Here is a 17802-nt window from a genome sequence, read left to right as displayed (position 1 = left end):
TTATTTAAGTTTCAAACCTGGTTCCTCAGCAAATAGACTTTTTCTTATGACTACTGTATAACATATTTTATCAGTCTATTTTCAGATTTTGGTAATTCATATCTCTGTAATCCCAATTGCATTCCTGTGCATTTTTTCGCCGAGGATCTTGGTGTAAAATTCATGTTAAAAACCCTGTGTGATTCATTTTAACGCAATTAAGTAATAGACATTGTTGTTTTCTTTAAAATATAGTGTAATTTTTATGTTGAAGAAGATTAGTGCTTTGTAGTATTAGCATTTAAATATCATCAAGATTTCTTGCATCGTAAGTGACTTGCTGCGCAATATTGTAGTATGAAGGCATGGATCAACTAGGATGGTTTGTTGATGACAAATACTGCATAAATCATTCGTCCATGATGAATCACGCCAGTGTTATAAATGGTGAACAGCTGCGAAACACAAAACCAAACAATTGTCCATGCCTGGATATGCGAAGGTAAAAAAATATTGTAACAGATTTGCAAAGTTATTTCTTCTTTGTTATAATTTATATCTTCAAACTGAGCTTGCTAGCAATTGAATTTGGAATGTTGTTGTCTTTTGATTTGCACGGAACAACTATATAATTAATGACTTATCTAACTTACAACTGAACTACTTTAGAATTTTAGACCTCAATCATAAATCAACAAACTAATGCAAATAAATATTTATTTCTGTTTTCTTCTTGAGCAGGGGTTTTCCAACTGTTGTGTACATATATACCTCAGTTGTAACATGATAGCTGATAGGGGTGTGCAAAATTTCTTGTATAAGGCTTTGACATGTTACTGCCTAAGTGCACTGTTGAAAATGCCTGGAATGTCTGTTGCCTCATGTTATAAAAAGAATAAAGTAGCTAAAATGAGTTTAAAAATAATTAGAACTTGTTGCTCTAGGTCAGGAACCCACCACAGATTTTTAATGATCTACTTGTCTCTCTAGAACAGGGGTTCTTAAACTTTTTTTTACTGCGGACCCCTAAAATTTTCTTTCATCTTGTGTGGTCCACCATAGGCCAAAAAAATTAAAAAATGACGTCATAAATTGACATCAAGTACAAATAGACTTCATAAATTTGCTGATTTTGGTCCAAAATTGTGAAAGTGAAGTGGAGTCGAAATACATTCAGTGCAAAACCGTTTTATTTTTAATTAAATTGATTTCTTTAATAAATTGATTACTTCTTAAATAAACACGAATATTTCAATTAGACCTTCATGGACCCCTAAAAGTCGTTCACGGACCCCAAAGGGGTCCATGGACCCCAGTTTAAGAACCCCTGCTCTAGAAATACCAATATCTTATCAATAATTTTTAGAAAAATATAAAAGTCAAAAACAATCCTTCATTTGATAGCACTATACCGTTAAATCACGGCTGCCCATTCTGTGGGTCGAGCAAAAGTGTTTTAGGGGTGATGAGGAGGCTTACATTAACTGCACTCCACGAAATGCGTGCAGAAAAGCAGACTAATAAAATAATTTTGTTTATCGCTGTAAACGTAAAGGGTGACCATCCTTAAGGCCCGTTTGCACTACAGCTGCACTAAGCTGCGCTGGGAAATTGTTTTCACTAAAAAAAAAAAAGATCGCTCCAAACATAACGTTTTTCTATAGCTGCACTGGCTAGAGTTTAGCAAAGCATGAAAATCGCTCCAAAGCGTAACTTTAAGCTAGCTGCAGCTGCTGCACGGGGCTTGAGTTTAGCAAAGCTTGAAAAGCTCGCTACAATAGAATTTATATGTAAATTACGCTTTGCTCAGCTCAGCTCAGCTGTAGTGTAAACAGGCCTTTAAAGGGAATTTAAGAGCTCGCAGACTAAAAATTCTAAAAATCCTGGTTAAACCATGCTGAAAGGTTTTCTGAACTCCTGCAATCCCAATAAAAATGCATTTGTTAACTATTTAAGTTCTAAATAATCAGTGCAACACGTTTTGAAAATGGCCAAAAACCTTGAATTACTAACCTAGTCAATAACACTTAACCCGATGCAGCAGCAAAGTTTCGCATAAAATTAGCATGTAGTTGAATATTCTGACCCACATGTGCATTTTGTAAGGATTAAAGTCATGTTTGTGACCCGCGCTGTGAAAAGGTTTGCCATCCCTGCTCTAGGTTGTTTTCTGTTTATTTATGGTAAAAAAGATTGGAATCACATACTTTTTATAAATGCCACTATTTATTGTTTATTTCTGATCCTACACTAAAGTGTTAATGCCTATGCCAAAGTTACTCAAGAATATAATAAAAAATAGAAGCTTTGGTCAGGGGAAATTTACTAATTTTTTTCCAGCGATGACTGCCCATCACGTGTACCATCTCAGGCAGAAAGTCGATTGAGATCAGAGTTAAGATACTTCTTTCTTAATCCCTGTGACAAATACAATGCAAGAAAAAGAAAGCCGTACAAATTAATAATTCAACTTATTAAGATTGTTCTGGTGACAACTCAGGTATAATTAGTCCCCTTTTTGTATTTTTTATGTTTAAACTAATTGTACTATTGTATGTGTATAACAACCATTTAAGTAGTTTGCCTTATGAATGTGAAACAAGTGCTTTAAACAACTAGGTGTTTGTTCAAAATCGCTGCTATTCTGTTTAAATTCATTGTCTATAAACTGCTGTTTTTTTAGCAGCCTATTTTGTAAGTTTAAACAGTTTTCATTGCTTAGTGTTATAAAATGTTTCACTAACTCTGAGCTGTACTAATTTTTATTTTATTAGCTCATCATCTTTGGCCAATCCAATCAGTTTGTTGTTGGGTTTATGAATGATGTTGTTACAAACATGAGAAAAAATATATTGCCTGTAGAATCTGAAATTTACAAAGTTGATGATTTTTTCTCTCAAATAGACTTTATTCGACATCAGGTGATTTTTTTATAATTTTGAAAATTTTTTGTTTAAAAGAGTCAGCATGATTCAAACAAAGTGTTTTAATGTAATGTTAATTTATTTCAACCAGCTTCAACATGTACATTTTTTAGTTTTTATTCTTGACCAACAATTCTCTGGGTCTTTACAAATATGCTAGCTTTGAAGGCAGTGGATGTGACACTAGTCATCTTGCAAATGGAGGAAACCATCTGCTTTGTTTTTGTCTTCAAGAATACACTGATTTAGACGTACTCAATTCTACTTTTTCATTTGATTACAAATCACAGCAGCAGTAAGACTTTAATGACATTTTGTTGATTAAATACAACTCTACCTTATAATTATGTTGTTTTTATTTTCTAAAGCTTTTGTGCTGCTTTAAAACCATGGTCAAGCAATGAGAAGTTATTGAACGAAACCTATCATTTACCACTGTTAAATGGAACTATGTACAAACTTGACACTAACAGGTATGTAATCTGAAATGCATATATTTGTTTAATACAGCTTTTTAGTGACTTTATAGTCAAATAATGATCACTAAAATTATATGTTTTCCAGATTGATTTCAGCTAAGTTCCACTTTGGTGCTTGGACTATCTTGCTTAAAAATCTTTACAATCCAAAGCAACCAGACTGCTTCAAGTTATTAGGAACGGTTAGTTTTACATCACTTGTGAATCAACTTTTTTGAAATGTTTGTCTATCATTTTAAAGTTAGAAACCTGTTTGGGTGTTAATTTAACTGGGTCCTTTATATAATGCATTTCTTAAAAAATTGTATTTGGGGTATAGTTTTATTATACTTATTGCCATCATGATATCCTTGTTTACATCTATATGTATTCTGTTTACACTGTTCTGTTTCAATGCACTAAAGAACACAATCCTTAAAATTAGATATCAAATGATATCTACAGTTTGTACTATATTTTGTCCATTTTGCGCTTTTTCAGATATCCTTCAACAATGTCTTGCACAGTGGAAAAATTACGAGAGGTATAAACACAACTTTTCATCGTGACTTTTGTTACCCTGAGAAAGAACGTCTTTTGCTAAATGGCACTTTGGTTTCTGTTTTCATGCTGGATTGCTTCATAATTTTAATATGTTGCTTATCAATATTGCTATGTGCCCGTTCTGTATGGAGAGCACAAAGGCTGCGATGGGTCAGTAAAATCTTTAAACATTAGTTAATTATTGAGTTAACTTGATTTTTCTTCTAAATGCACTATAACATTGGTTCTCAATATTTTTTCAGGTTTTATGTCTGTCCATTGCCTTAAAATCGTTTTTAAATATTATGAGGCACATAACACAATATATTTAAATAAGGGATTATTCAAATAAGGGAATCTTATATTTAAATAAGGGATTTTTGTTTGTATCTATAAGATACAGACTGGCATGATTCTTAAAAATTCCTTTACAAATATGAAACCATAACTCAATAAAACTAAGATCTGTAACTTGATCTCAACAATGATTACTTTAAGAATTAAAAACATTTTCCTTAGCTTGGCAAGGATTAGAAGCTTTTGGTTTTGACAGAAAATGAGTTCCGTGAATTACCTGCATTTTGTCATATTTATACATATATGTATGTTTATTTCTTAGTCATTTGAGCGGTTCTATTTTCACAAGCACAACAAACCTGTAAACTGGTGGGAAAAGTTGGATTTCTTTAACGGATGGTATTTTCTTATTATAATAAGCGACATCTTGACAGTTACTGGTTCAGTTTCTAAAATTGTCATCGATTTTCGGGTAAGTTTATGTGTAAACTGGGTTTGGTTGAAAACGTTTTAAAATATAAAAGTGAGACATACAGCAATGTTGAATAAGTTTTATTTTTGACTAAAACACAATAGACTGTCAGCTGTATGAAAAGTGAAACAAGGAAGTTGAATATTTAAATTTGGAAAAGTAGTTTTCTATTGTATAAGCTGGGGTGAAAGCCATTATAGAAGTTTAAAATGTTAATATTGTAAGTTTAAAAGTTTATTTTTGTAAGTGCTTGGTTTAATTGTGAAGTCCTTTGTTTTTTGTAACACACAGGAACAAAATTTATTTATTTTTATATGCCCCATTTTTTTGTTTAAATTCTACCTTATAGCAGTTTTGTAGCAATTTCTGCACAGTAATGTGTTGTTATTGAACTAAAGTGCCTCACTTTTTTAGTGGAAAGGTGTTACAAACTATGATGCATGTAGCTTATTTCTTGGGGTTGGTTGTCTCTGCGTCTGGATTGGTGTCCTGCGATATGTTGGATATTTCCATCAATACAATGTAACTATACCTAATTACTTGAAATATTTTTTTTGGTCACATAACATTATTGGCATTTTATATGTAGTCTAAATTCTAGAATTGTGGCGTTCGGTGTCTTTTAAAAATATGTTTTTAGATTCTTGTTCTTACCCTCAAAAGATCACTTCCTCATGTTCTTCGTTTCATGGTGTGCGCATCGATCATGTACCTGGGCTTTATGTTTTGTGGCTGGGTTGTTCTTGGGCCTTACCATCACAAGTTCAGAAGGTAGGTATCAAAAAGCGCAACCTCCATGTAACCAAATCGCAATGGAATATCCTATTCAACTGCAGCCGTTTGTCAGTTTACGGTTACTGTGATGCCATATGCTTTACTTAAAATAAATCCAACGTAAACTCGGCTCATTTAAAACTTTGCTAATCGCTATTGCGCTTCGAGAATGCCCTAATGACTTTGTAAACTTTTAGCTTGGCCATCAAACGTTTTTTATAAATCTAGAAAGTTTATGCTTTAAAAGCAGTCGTGTTTTCGTGCTTAAAACATAACAGGGTTGGGGTTTCTTGCACTCCAAAGCGAATGCAATTCACACAAGGGCGAAAAAAACAAAACAAAAATGATTGTTTATCTCAGAACTAGTGAAGCTTTAACTTTGTTCAAATTCGACGAATTATGTTAAACGCCCACTATTGTAGGTTATTTTTTTAAATGGCGTATATTTCACGTTGTGCCACTCCAACAACGACTCCCATATGCGCATCGCACATGCTAAAACGTCCTACGCATTCAATATTGCTCGGAAACCGTCAAGGCGGTCTCAAAAGTGGTAACAGAAACGGGTTATTCTGCGAAGCATCCAATTTCTTTAATAATGTTTTATAGGAGAAGTTTCGCCGTGGGAATGTTATAACAAAATCATTAAGTATTAAGCGGTTCATAGGGACCTATTAATGTGAATAAAAAAATATTCCCGCAACATTTCTGGTAAAACATCGTGTGACAAGATGGCTGTCCATAACTTTTTGTTTTTGTCCCTATACAGTGGATTATGATTTGATTGCGGCATGCAGTTATAGCGGCCATTTCTTGCTTACTTAAGGCAGTTGAGCATTTTGTTTCACGTAAGATTTTGCGATAAAAACTTAGTTAGTTTTAAACATGGGCTACGTGACAAATAATACCGTTAGTCTAAACGAGAGTAGCCGTTTATAAACTATCTATACGCAATTTCAAATCAAATGATTAGGAAAACATCAACGAAAATTCGTTGACAGCATGTTGACATTTTGCGCGAGTTCGCGAGATAAAATTTAAATTTTTTGTTATCCATGAAGGAGAAAACGTTCGTCGGACATTACCCCTGCAATCCTGCATGGCCCGTTTCCAAGTTATAAAATTTACTTTATGACCGAGGACCGAGGTGTAAGCACCGACTTAATGAGCCACATTAAACTTCAAAGTACCTGTGTTTAACTATAACATTTCTACAGTCCAATAGTAACATCTGAAGCGCTATTTTCCTTACTCAACGGGGACGATATGTACATGACGTTTGAGGAAATGTCGCACAACAGTGGATTGTCTTGGGTCTTTTCTCAGGTGGACATATTTATAAAACATCAAAGTTATTCCTACTTTTTTCAATTCTTTTTTCACCGCAGGTATATTTGTACATTTTTATTTCGCTTTTCATCTACATCGTTCTGAGTCTCTTTATAGCAGTGATCATGGAAACATACGAAACAATAAAGGTAAGAGTGCAGAAAAAATGTGGCCCAAATCCTAATTTTGCTTTCGTATCGGTAAAGATTAGCATTTATGAAGTCCTACAAGCAAACAAGAAACTTTTTATTAGTTTTTGTAAATCGGTCATTTTAAAATAATTACCCAGTCCAATGCGTTGGCAGTTTAAATAAATGTGTTATCAACACTATTTGTAGCATATATAGCATGACATATAGTTGTACCGAAGTACAAAACCTTTTTTCATTAAAAAAGTAACCAAGGAAATTTACGTGAATGATTTCAGTCCGGGTCAAGTAATTTTCCCAAAAAATCTAAAGCAAGTCAAATGATTTAGAAAGAGTTATTTAAGTCATTAGAAGACTCCTAAAAGCAGCACACCGGGTGCAATTAAAATGCTTTACCGAAATCAGTCGAACTGTTCGGGTGGGTGAGGTAAGGCTTGAATAACCTAATCCCGCGACTTCTTCTAAATTGACCGTTGCGATCTTGTTTGTTTATGTTTCTCATAATGAATCGTCCTAACTTGTTTCGCCCAGGAGTGGCAAGACAAGGGTTTTCCGCCGCAAACCGAACTGCAGAAGTTTCTGAACGAGAGCGAGAACGAAGATGGCGACGAGGCTTACACAATGAACGACACCTATTGCTGCTTCTGTCTCTACCACAACGACCACCCCGAGTGAGTGCTCAATAAGCATAGAACTTTGGCGTGTTTTATCATATGGGTATTAAGTGCGGCTGTGGCCTGTCTAAACGCCCATATACTATACGTGAAAGAAAAAAGTCTAGATTTTAACGAACTTAATGTCGAGTTGTTCGCCAGGAAATAGCTGTATTGCTCTTGTAGTTAGCCGCGACGACCATCCATAATAGCGACTAAAACTAGACAGTATTTTATCTCGAGCAATAATTCTCAAAAATACGCTTGGTTTGCGGCAAACTAAGAAAAAAATATTTGCGGCACAATTAAGAATCTTTCGAGGCACATTGCCGCGGCACACAGTGTAAGAACCACTGACCTAGAGACTAGTTTTACCTTGCTTTCTTTATTGACCCCCGAACGTCATTTGTTTGTTTACAGCTGACAAGCGAACATTTAGCTGACGTATGTTATAGTTTTTAGATGGCTACGAACCCAACGTTCGCTAGAAAATAGTTTGTTTGCGTATGGCTCAGGGCAGCGGTTCTTAAACTGGGGTCAATGTACATGAACTAGTTTTAGGGCGTCCATGAAGACCTAATTGAAATATTAGTATATTTAAAAAGTAATCAAATTGTCAAATAAAATAGTTTAAAATAAAGTGTTTCGTCCTGAATGTATTTAGACACCATTTCACTTTACATTTTAGACCGGAAACAGCAGATTTTTGAAGTATATTTGTATTGTAAGGTAAATTGATGACGTCACCTCTAAAAACTTATTGCCGACACCAGTTCATGCAAAGCAAAAAAAATAGCGATCCGTGTTAAGAAATGTTTGTTTAAGAACCCCTGGCTTAGCTTAGGGCAGTGCTTCCCAACCTTTAAAATAAATGAGAAAGTCAAAACTATTCATTTTGTAACCATAAAAAGAATCAAACAAAATTTGAGAGTTCAAATAAACTATACATTAACCCTTGTTTAGCAATAATTTCAACTAATTGGAAATAAGATTAACAGTTACATAAAACCTGCATTTTTGCTACTGGCGTGCGTAGTGAAATAGTTAATGCGACACAACACATCAAATTGTTACATATTTGTTACATTGTTGAATAAATGTTACACAATGATAAGCAATAAAGTCCCGATCTAATAGAAAACTGTAACATTTAGAAATGCATTGCGACCCACCAGAAATAGCTTTGCGACCCACCGGTTGGAAAGCAATGGCTTAGGGTATAGTCACACTATTCCACTATATTGATTATTGACTAATGTTAGTGAAAGTGCCACCAACTGATTAATGCCCCTAGCAAACTCGCGACTGACTTCGCAACGTTCTTGCGCCATTCGTTAAACATTGCCAGTTTACGATGCAAATTTGTTCTGGTTTAAAACCGTGTTTACGGTCATTCTGAGCAGTAAATCCCTTAGTGCAGAATGCGCTATAGAAAAAGTTTCACCAATTTTCGAGCGTAGTTAGGTAACCCAGCCCTAGATCTAGGGTGGCCAACCATTAATAGACCACGGTGGCAATGAGCCACAAGTTATACATGGGCAGAAATTATGTTTATCACTCCATTTTTCCTCACTCGCACCCATTATTTTGCTTATCTGGATTTATTTGAATTGATGCACGCAAACAATATTAAGCGGGTTACATTTAAGAATTGTTTTTCCAACCCGAAATTAAAAAAAAACACGCTATCGAAACTTGGGTAAAAACACGCTATCAAAACTTGAAAATATTTTAGCATCTAAGTCGTTTTTGGCAATATAATCGGCAACTTAGGCAATCAAGTTTGCCCTGTAAACATCTTAAAAATCTGAAGTTAACCATAAACGTAAGAGCTGCGTGGCGCTCGCTAGGTGTGTGTTGGCCACACCTGTTCTAGACAAATGTAAACATTACGGTATTTTATCCACGAATACGTTCTTTGTATCCACGAATGTGTGTCATGTTACACTAAAGACCGAGCTTGATCCTTGATTGTTTTATTTTCAGTATACATTATTCAGCGGACAGCGACGAAGAACCACTCATCATAGCTTGAATACCTCGACAGTTTTGCACACAAGATGCTTTAAAGATTTAAGCTTTTGTCTAGTGTGAAGCTCTAATAAACCTAGTATATATATATTATACATATATAGTATACATTCCTATTTTGCGGATGCGTTCTTGCCCGCCTTACCGCGTTCATTGCCTGCAATATGCAATCTTTTCTATTTAATTTTAACGATTTTAACCTGTATCAGTGTTACTGGCCGACAACGGTTTTGCGTTCTTGTTATTATAACCCTTTTTCCGAAATGCGCTTTAACGAAATAGTTTTATGTGGACAATGGACATATACGCTGTGTGTGCAATATAAATGAACGCTAACCTTAAGCAAATTTTCATTACGCTGCGCTTTCATATTATTAAAAAATTCGTGACTGGCCAATTTCACATTCGAGTGATTACGGTTTTAAACGCGCCACACCGCACGCAGTAATTGTTTTTTATTTAGGGAACCCTGTGCCTTCTAGGAATGAGCAACTTTCGTGCGAAAGGCGTTTCACTGTGTAGCGCTAATTTTTGTCAACACAAAAATACCTATTCTGCGAAGTGTTCGTGATTACATTTTGCGCGCCATGAGTATTTCTGGGTCGATTTATTAAGCCCGTCATCGGGACAAATTTACATGGCCGCTCTAAATAAGCCACTCCATCGACTAGAATTCACGTCTCGTTTTTGCGTTTAAAGCAGCTATGAACTGGTGAAACTTGAAAATGAACATTGTGGCAAATAGAAAGTTTGGGTTTTTTTGAAGCGGTCGTCCAAACTGACTGAATAATTTCGTGTGTTGTGCGCTCGGCACTAAACTTGGCTCGACCTATACCATTAGCGCGGCGGTGACTAAATGTGCGCGTCGCGTTTTGTTGTGATGTAGCATTTTACTGCGGGGTCGTGCTCTATGCGTGCGTGACGTCATTGGCTCGGAATGACAACGCGCTTTCGCAAAAAACACAAAAAAAGTTTTACACGCACCACGCGCGTAGCTGTCATGCGCCTGGGACTTCCCCGCAATGCGATGTTCCATTGCGCATCGCACTCTACTAAAAGACACCGCCGCGATGTAAACAATTTTAGTAAAATTAACATTTTTATGTTTAATTATAATATTTGGTTTGTTTGGCGATGGTAATGACGTCGTTGGTTATCAGACCGCGCTTAATTTTTTTTTAGTTCGCCATTTTGCAGGGATTTACGATCTTTTTGTCATACGTATTTGAACGTGGCGTCGTTTTTTAACAAAGGGGAACGCGCGTCGCAAACCTGACGCGGAAAACGTGACCTCATTGTTTGCATTCGTGGCGCCGCCTTTGTTGAATTGCGCAATTCGCAAATAGTCTCTATTGAAATTTATAACGTTGGGCCCGCACGTTTTGCGTAGGTAGCAAAACCGATAATTGTCCGTGTGGGCGCGGCCAAAATTGTGGAAATCTGAATATCGAGGAGTTGCGTGTATGGGATCGGTCGGAATGTTTGAATACGCATTGCTGAATGATATGGAATTTACCTTTTTGACTAGGTAGCTATATGTTTGACGTACCAATGATTCACAAAATATATTTGTAATGTTTAGATGTGGTCTACAAAACACAAGAATCCAAACTACTTTCTATCTTATAAAAATACTGCATCCAGCTGCATAACGGTTTCCTATCCATCGAAAACACGAACTTAATAATAACTTTATTTAAACATCACACCTTTTTTAAGAGTATATGGATTCCATTCGGTTCCATTCGTTTGTGTCAGGTGTTCTGCTCATTAACCATACATCGCTTCGTTTACGCAACGGTTATTATTGAAGTGCGTATTTGTAACAACTATGTTGATTTTTCATAATACAACTTTACTGGGGAAACTCATATAGACGAACATCAAAATGCATTGAAATTCAATCCAAATTATCGTATTTCTTAATTCGGGTGCAACGAAGGCTGTAATGGCCCTATAACGATGTGCATTATGGGGTTTTGTCGTCTTTGGTCGCGTATTCCAAAGGTCACTCTTCTGTGACCGTGATAAATGATTGATAACTGACCCGTAGTCGTGCAGTCGTTTCTTGTATTTATTTTTTCCCATTTGCCTTCATTTGTAATTTTCTTCATTTAATTGCGGCAATATCCTCTTTATATAGCTTCGACTTTCTTCATAGTTACGTGTAGCGTTGCTTTTGAAGAATTGTTGTTGCACCGTGGTTATTTGCAGTCTTACCCCTGTCATTTTTTACAATGTTTTAAAATAAATCGAACATGATGAATAGAAAACTTGTTTTGACAGCTCTTCGTACCACAGAAATTGCGTTTAATAAATTTGTTAAGCATGCCTTTAGTTCAGACTTTCCTTCCAGTGTAATCATACAGTAAAATATGTTGCAAAGAAGTATTACAACCACAGATTATTATTTTTTGGCAGGTTGCTGTCCCGCGACGACATAAGCGGTTTATTTAACACCGTTTCGTTATACAGTTTTACCACACATATGATGTCAATTAAATTATATGATTCTACCGATGTGACAAGGCTACCGATGTGCGGATAACTGTTTTATTTTAACACCGCTTTAAACAATGAAGTTTTACACACAAAAATTTTAGGGATTTGGACAACTAGATTTATTTTAGCTTTCTTATTCCTGTGCTATTTTTTAGACTGTAGGCCTTCTCAACCTATGGGTCACGACCCAAAATTGGGTCGCTGTTTAATTTGGTTGGGTCGCCGACCGCAGTAGCTCACATGTTTATACTAATTGAGATTGGTTCTGAGAAATATTTCTTAATTAAGAAAATTAAGGAAGCAATACAAATATTATCTTATAAAATAATTCTTAAAATTCGAAATTCTTTATGCTAATGCCTAATTTTTGTTCGCTTACAAAAAGTTAGTTATTATTTTGCTTACAAGAAAAAACAATTAGGTCACCAAAGCTTAGTCGTCATACTTACACTTACTATTTGGGTCGCCGCGAAAAAAGGTTGAGAAGCACTGCTGTAGGCTAACAATCACCTACAAAGTCGGTCCGACCAAAAGGTATTCATTCAAGTTCTTTATTCCGAATGAGAGACTGAAAAACCATTGGTCAAAATCGCATTTGTTGTAAAAATTAGAATTAGTCAAGAACTAGAATTAGACCACACTAACATTTTATAAATTATATTTAAATTAGAATAAGCCGCATTTTACTCTAAATCATTAAATTGGAAAACTAGAATGATCTAATTGTCCAATAAATTCTGGTGTAGAGCTCTGTTTACCAACCCTTTTTTATAGTTCCCTATTGAGTCCCACATATTCTTGTAACACCCCCACTCCCCCACTAGCAATCAACCCCGGGGGGATTTGGATGCTCGATTTAAAATGTGACTTTCAAAAATCGCGATGGAATTCGTTTTATAACTTAAAGCAATCATAAATGTATTCTAGCGATAAGTCAAACAAGATTTGCACTGTATAGCGAAGTATGTTTTAGATTTAGTCTAGCCTGAATGGCAAGCAGCTTAATTTAAGGAGCGTGGCCTGCAATTGAATGTTGATGATGATTATGGGTTATTAAATACAATCAACTAAACAAGGTAAAAAGACAAATGAAGACTATAATACATTAGCTATTCCTACGTATAACGTTAACTAAATATTTATATTTTATATTGTATTTGGATTAGTTTTCTTTACTTAACGCCCCTAATGTGATATTTTTTTTTATCAACGTCCCCTAATGTGGTTTTGGCGCCTTGCTAAAATTAGTAACAAACTCACAACTCACCTTGTTACTCTTTATCGCCCACATGAGGGCAGTTCCATTCACGTTGGGAAAAATGACGTAGAATTATAACCTTCAACTTTGGGTGGATTTCTATCTTTGCAAAACAGTGGTACTCAGCCTTTACTGGTGGCATACCACTTTTAGATCTTTTATCTCTACCTACGCACCGCCTATAGTTTTAAATAAAACAATTTTGCTTAAATTTACTTACACTTATGTAATCCAAATAATAAATTACATACAGCTAGCTAAATCGATATCAGCAAATTTCGGGTGTTATGTAGATGGAATGTAGTAGCGAGAGATCATACCTTACGGCAGCGGCATTAACTTATTTTTACTCGCGTACCAGCACGTTAAAAGCCGAGTACCACTATTAGTTTTCACAGGTTGTATTTCACAGGTTGAAATCCACTGCAATAAAAGGATGGTTCATACCAGACCTGCGCAAACTTAAACCCGCGTGCCCGACACGCAAGGGAAATAAAACTGGTCTGCGACTTTTTTCGGTATAAATTTTAAAGCAAACGAAGCCTTTTTGTTGTTTTCTTGATTTTGAAATATTTGACTACCCCCTGACTTATATCATAGGCGTCCAACCTTTTTACGCAAACGCCAATAAATATCATTTTATTGTAAGCTAAAATTTAGTAACCAGGATTTACTAATCGATTACAATTATGCAACTTCAAAAATCGTGATTTATTTGCGATTTTAACATCAATACAAAACTTTATAAAGAAGCAATCTTATGGTGTTGAATTGCAATAAATTAATATTGCACACAGAAAATCTTTCATATCGGGAATCTCACAGAAGCTTTAGAACTAAAATCTCTCTAAAACACACAAGCTATAGCCTACCACTCAATTTTTTTTTTCTAAAAATGAAATTTTTTTATGTCACACTTCTTTTGATACAAGTATTTCGTCACTGTTATGCCGATCTTAACTGAGGCCCGGAAAACATTACGACTAGAGGCGATTTTTATGCTCGAATTTCGTAGTGCTTATACGATTGGGCAATTAAGAAGTTATAAATTTCACCCGTAATATTATTTTGGGCCTCGTAAATTTGTTGTTCAAATACCATCGATTTATTATATTTTTGAATCGATTTATTATATTTTTGAATTTTTTTTCATCCTTAACGACCTAAATTTTATTAAATAATATACGATAGTCGATAGGCTTATGTCTGTTGTATCCACTTCGAGATATAAAATACCTGCCGTTTTATTGTAGTAATTAAAAAAGCGTTTTTGCCAACTCGGGGTCCTTAAACTTTAACGACAAGAACCACACGAACCCTAATGATTGGCTAAAAACAACTCCATAAACAGCTATCGTTTCCTCAAAGGATTCTTGGTCTCACGAAATTCATAGTGATCGGGTGGTCTGCTATTTAGGTATAATTATCAAATATATGAGGTTATTTACAATGCAGACGTCATTGCCAATCTGCTCTTGGCCGCAGATATGGCAATCGTTCGACCTCGTGCGACCGGAAAAACGCAGACGTCTGAACTTGGGTTAGGAGAATATGCTCCAATACTCGTGTCGTATATCGCTTTGTGGTGTATGTGATGCTATCAGCTTAATGACCCGGGTCCCTGATGTACAACAAACTTGCATTACAACACAAGGCCTTACTTGAAATATATTTTAATCTTACACAGCAGGGTCGTCAACAAGAGAGGTATACGCTAGCTATAGAATATAGTTGTATCTACATCTTGGCAAGAATTGCAAAAAATGCATTGCATTTAAAATAATTTATATATTATTAAGGCAATCTACTTCTTTTTCGTCCAAAGAATATACGTTCGTCCTTATACTCGTAGATCCAAGTATTTGTTCCCGCATTGTCACAAAATTTGTATATTTGTCCAGTTATTGCGTATGGATCCCTATTGACACAGGCCTACATATTTTTCGCCCTCATGATATTATCTTAATTCATATCGCTAAATAAGGTTAAATTCACAGACCAACACACTTGGTTCTGCAAAACTATCCGCTATTTGGCATAGTCGAGCTATTGAAGTGGCAATTAACGCCATGACAATAGCACAACCCGACGTGCATACTTATAGGTTTCAGAGGGATTAGACCGATGAAATCTTTAGTCCTACTTACGTCCTACTTGCTGCAAAGTTAGCCCCGGGTTTTTTCTTATGTGTCGCAAACTTGACCTTCAGAGCTTCAGAAACACTGGTGTACATAATATAATTCACCTACATCGACCTAGACTAACTCATCGTATTATTATAGGTTTATGCCTGTTTTTATTGGCATACTTAGATCCTATTATACTTAAGAATAATCCTATATTAGAGGCTTTGACAGCGCACTTGTGTTAAAATATTCGTATTTTTTTTTTCTTCTTATATAAAGACTTAAAAGTTGTAAATAATACTATATTTGTGCCAACTTTTAATATATAAAAACTTTCTACTATTGATATATAAAAACTTCAATTTTTACTATGTTTTTATCTCTAGAAAAAAGTATTTCTGTTCATTAGACTATAAATATCGTTATTTCGAGCAATGTGCGATTCTCTTTTATGTGCCTAATACTTCCGTATTCTTTTAAATTTGAAGTTTTGGTAAATTTTACGAGCTTCGCGTAATTAAACTGCATGTTGCAGCATTTGCGCGCACAGGTTTGCGCCAGAACGACAAGTTTTTTTTAGGATTAATTAATTGATGTCACGTTAAAACGTAACTTTGTGTCATTATTTCTAAAAAATATAACCCACCAACAAATACCATGGATCCGCCCCTGATGGTGCCACATTTCTTTTTAGCTATATGTCGCTATTTTTTACTGCATGTGAATTATACTTGATTATGAGTGGTAGACTACTATATATTCTTTCGAACTACTACGTCTGATTTTTTAGACTGGTAATACGCAAAAAATGTTTTTGTGTTATTAACCTTAATGAACTTTTTAACACTTGTTAAAAAAATTTACGTAACAATTTTGTTTCTAACTTAAGCAGACAGGACCAGATCCAAAACAAAACTATACAAAGGCGGTTACAAAAATAGTTACGAAATGAATACCTGGAGTAAAACGTTTTGGCTAATACAAGCTTGTGCTTGATTTTTTTAAGCCTATTTCGTTTCAACTAAAACCATTCAACTTTCATTCTAAATAGAATAACATCAACTGCCCACTATACTTAAGTGACACTTAGGTACGGCGTTGAAGTATGGACTCATAAACCGAAGTGTTTTCGCCGTGTAAAACATTTTTGTGATTTAAACTCGACTCTTAATCATCGTATTTTTACGATGAGCGATCGCCGTATTGACGGTGAAACAATGCTGGTATATAACCCTCAGAAACAGGCGACCAAGTTGATCGATGAGAAAACCCGCATACAACACATTCTAACCTTTCAAATGGTTAAGGACACAATATTTATGATTAAAAGCATGTAAGCGAACAGAATACAGGCGTAACAACACTGACAGTGTTAACTCGACACGGTAAACTATTTTTTTTTAATTTTTTGGATTGTAATATAATCAAATTTTCGCCTCGCATGCCATTTTATATTACTTGAACGAAATAAACCGTTTTTGTTAGGTAATCCAATAAGCGTTACTGAACTTTTAAACCGTATATTTTCAGCATTAACTTGTCGAGCGAAAAACGGGCATGAAAGTTCACTCTCTCACACGCAATCATGGTGTACGACTTATAGGCTATAAACAGGTTAGCGGTAGAGATCTACATTCGGTGTATTCAACTGCCCTTGAATATAGTGGAGTAAAGTTGTCTTCCGGTCAATGTAATCAGCTTGTTTGAACGTATTCGTTATTTCCCTTACCTTAATAATATCTTTATTTTACAAATACAAAAAACTAACGAATCTATGTGACATTGACATTTTTGCTTTAAGGCCCATCCAACCCGTAGCCCGCATTCTAAACCTAGATTTGCAGCATTTCTTTTAGCCACAGAATCGTAAGTGTCCATTTGAAGCTGTTTTTCATTTGTCATTCCGTCCTAATTTTTCCAGCTCGATAAAAATACTAAATTGTTGAAAATTTGCGCCGAACCACTCGGCGGTTTACACTAGTCACTAGCACATTTTAAAAACACTATTCTATGTTGTTTGGCCTTCATCACGAAAGTTTGCTATTGCAGTGTTTCACCTTATCAGGCAACTTCATTTCCCAAAGCCGGTCACATGTAGTGTTATTTTTAATGTTAACATGTAGTGTTTGTAGTGGTATTTTTTTAATTTTATTACGAATTGTTTCTATATTTAGATTAGCAGGACCAATTACGGTTCCATTTAAGGCGCAATTTGAAAAATATTAAACAAATATCCTATGTTGAGAAAATTAAACGAATAAGACTATAAGATCATTGATTAAATCAAACGCTTGTCATCCGTTAGGT

At 35.2% G+C, this 17802-nt stretch overlaps 1 protein-coding gene across 1 annotated transcript; it reads left to right on the top strand.

The window, feature by feature from the left end:
- Window positions 1-242: 242 nt before the first annotated feature.
- Window positions 243-11900, top strand: LOC146164576 (mucolipin-3-like). The gene is made up of 14 exons (XM_083382322.1): window positions 243-481; window positions 2320-2479; window positions 2754-2900; window positions 3017-3198; window positions 3272-3376; window positions 3468-3564; window positions 3863-4075; window positions 4524-4673; window positions 5088-5195; window positions 5314-5444; window positions 6665-6773; window positions 6836-6925; window positions 7457-7596; window positions 9565-11900. Exons 1-14 carry the CDS (start codon window positions 345-347, stop codon window positions 9611-9613), a joined length of 1818 nt encoding a protein of 605 aa, XP_083238448.1. The 5' UTR covers window positions 243-344; the 3' UTR covers window positions 9614-11900.
- The last annotated feature ends 5902 nt before the right edge of the window (window positions 11901-17802 follow it).

The sequence above is a fragment of the Ascidiella aspersa genome, chromosome 2 (assembly GCF_963924565.1).
Source record: "Ascidiella aspersa chromosome 2, kaAscAspe10.2, whole genome shotgun sequence".
Taxonomy (NCBI): Eukaryota; Metazoa; Chordata; class Ascidiacea; order Phlebobranchia; family Ascidiidae; genus Ascidiella; species Ascidiella aspersa.
This window is presented reverse-complemented; position numbering and strand designations above follow the sequence as displayed.

What these genes read in the sequence shown, in the direction of transcription:
- LOC146164576 (XM_083382322.1), top strand. Translation starts at nt 345, where the DNA reads ATGGATCAACTAGGATGGTTTGTTGATGACAAATACTGCATAAATCAT. An exon ending in TTGTTCTGGTGACAACTCAG is followed by an intron (nt 2,480 to 2,753) that starts GTATAATTAGTC and finishes TTATTTTATTAG; the next exon opens with CTCATCATCTTTGGCCAATC. An exon ending in TGTCTTGGGTCTTTTCTCAG is followed by an intron (nt 6,774 to 6,835) that starts GTGGACATATTT and finishes TTTTCACCGCAG; the next exon opens with GTATATTTGTACATTTTTAT.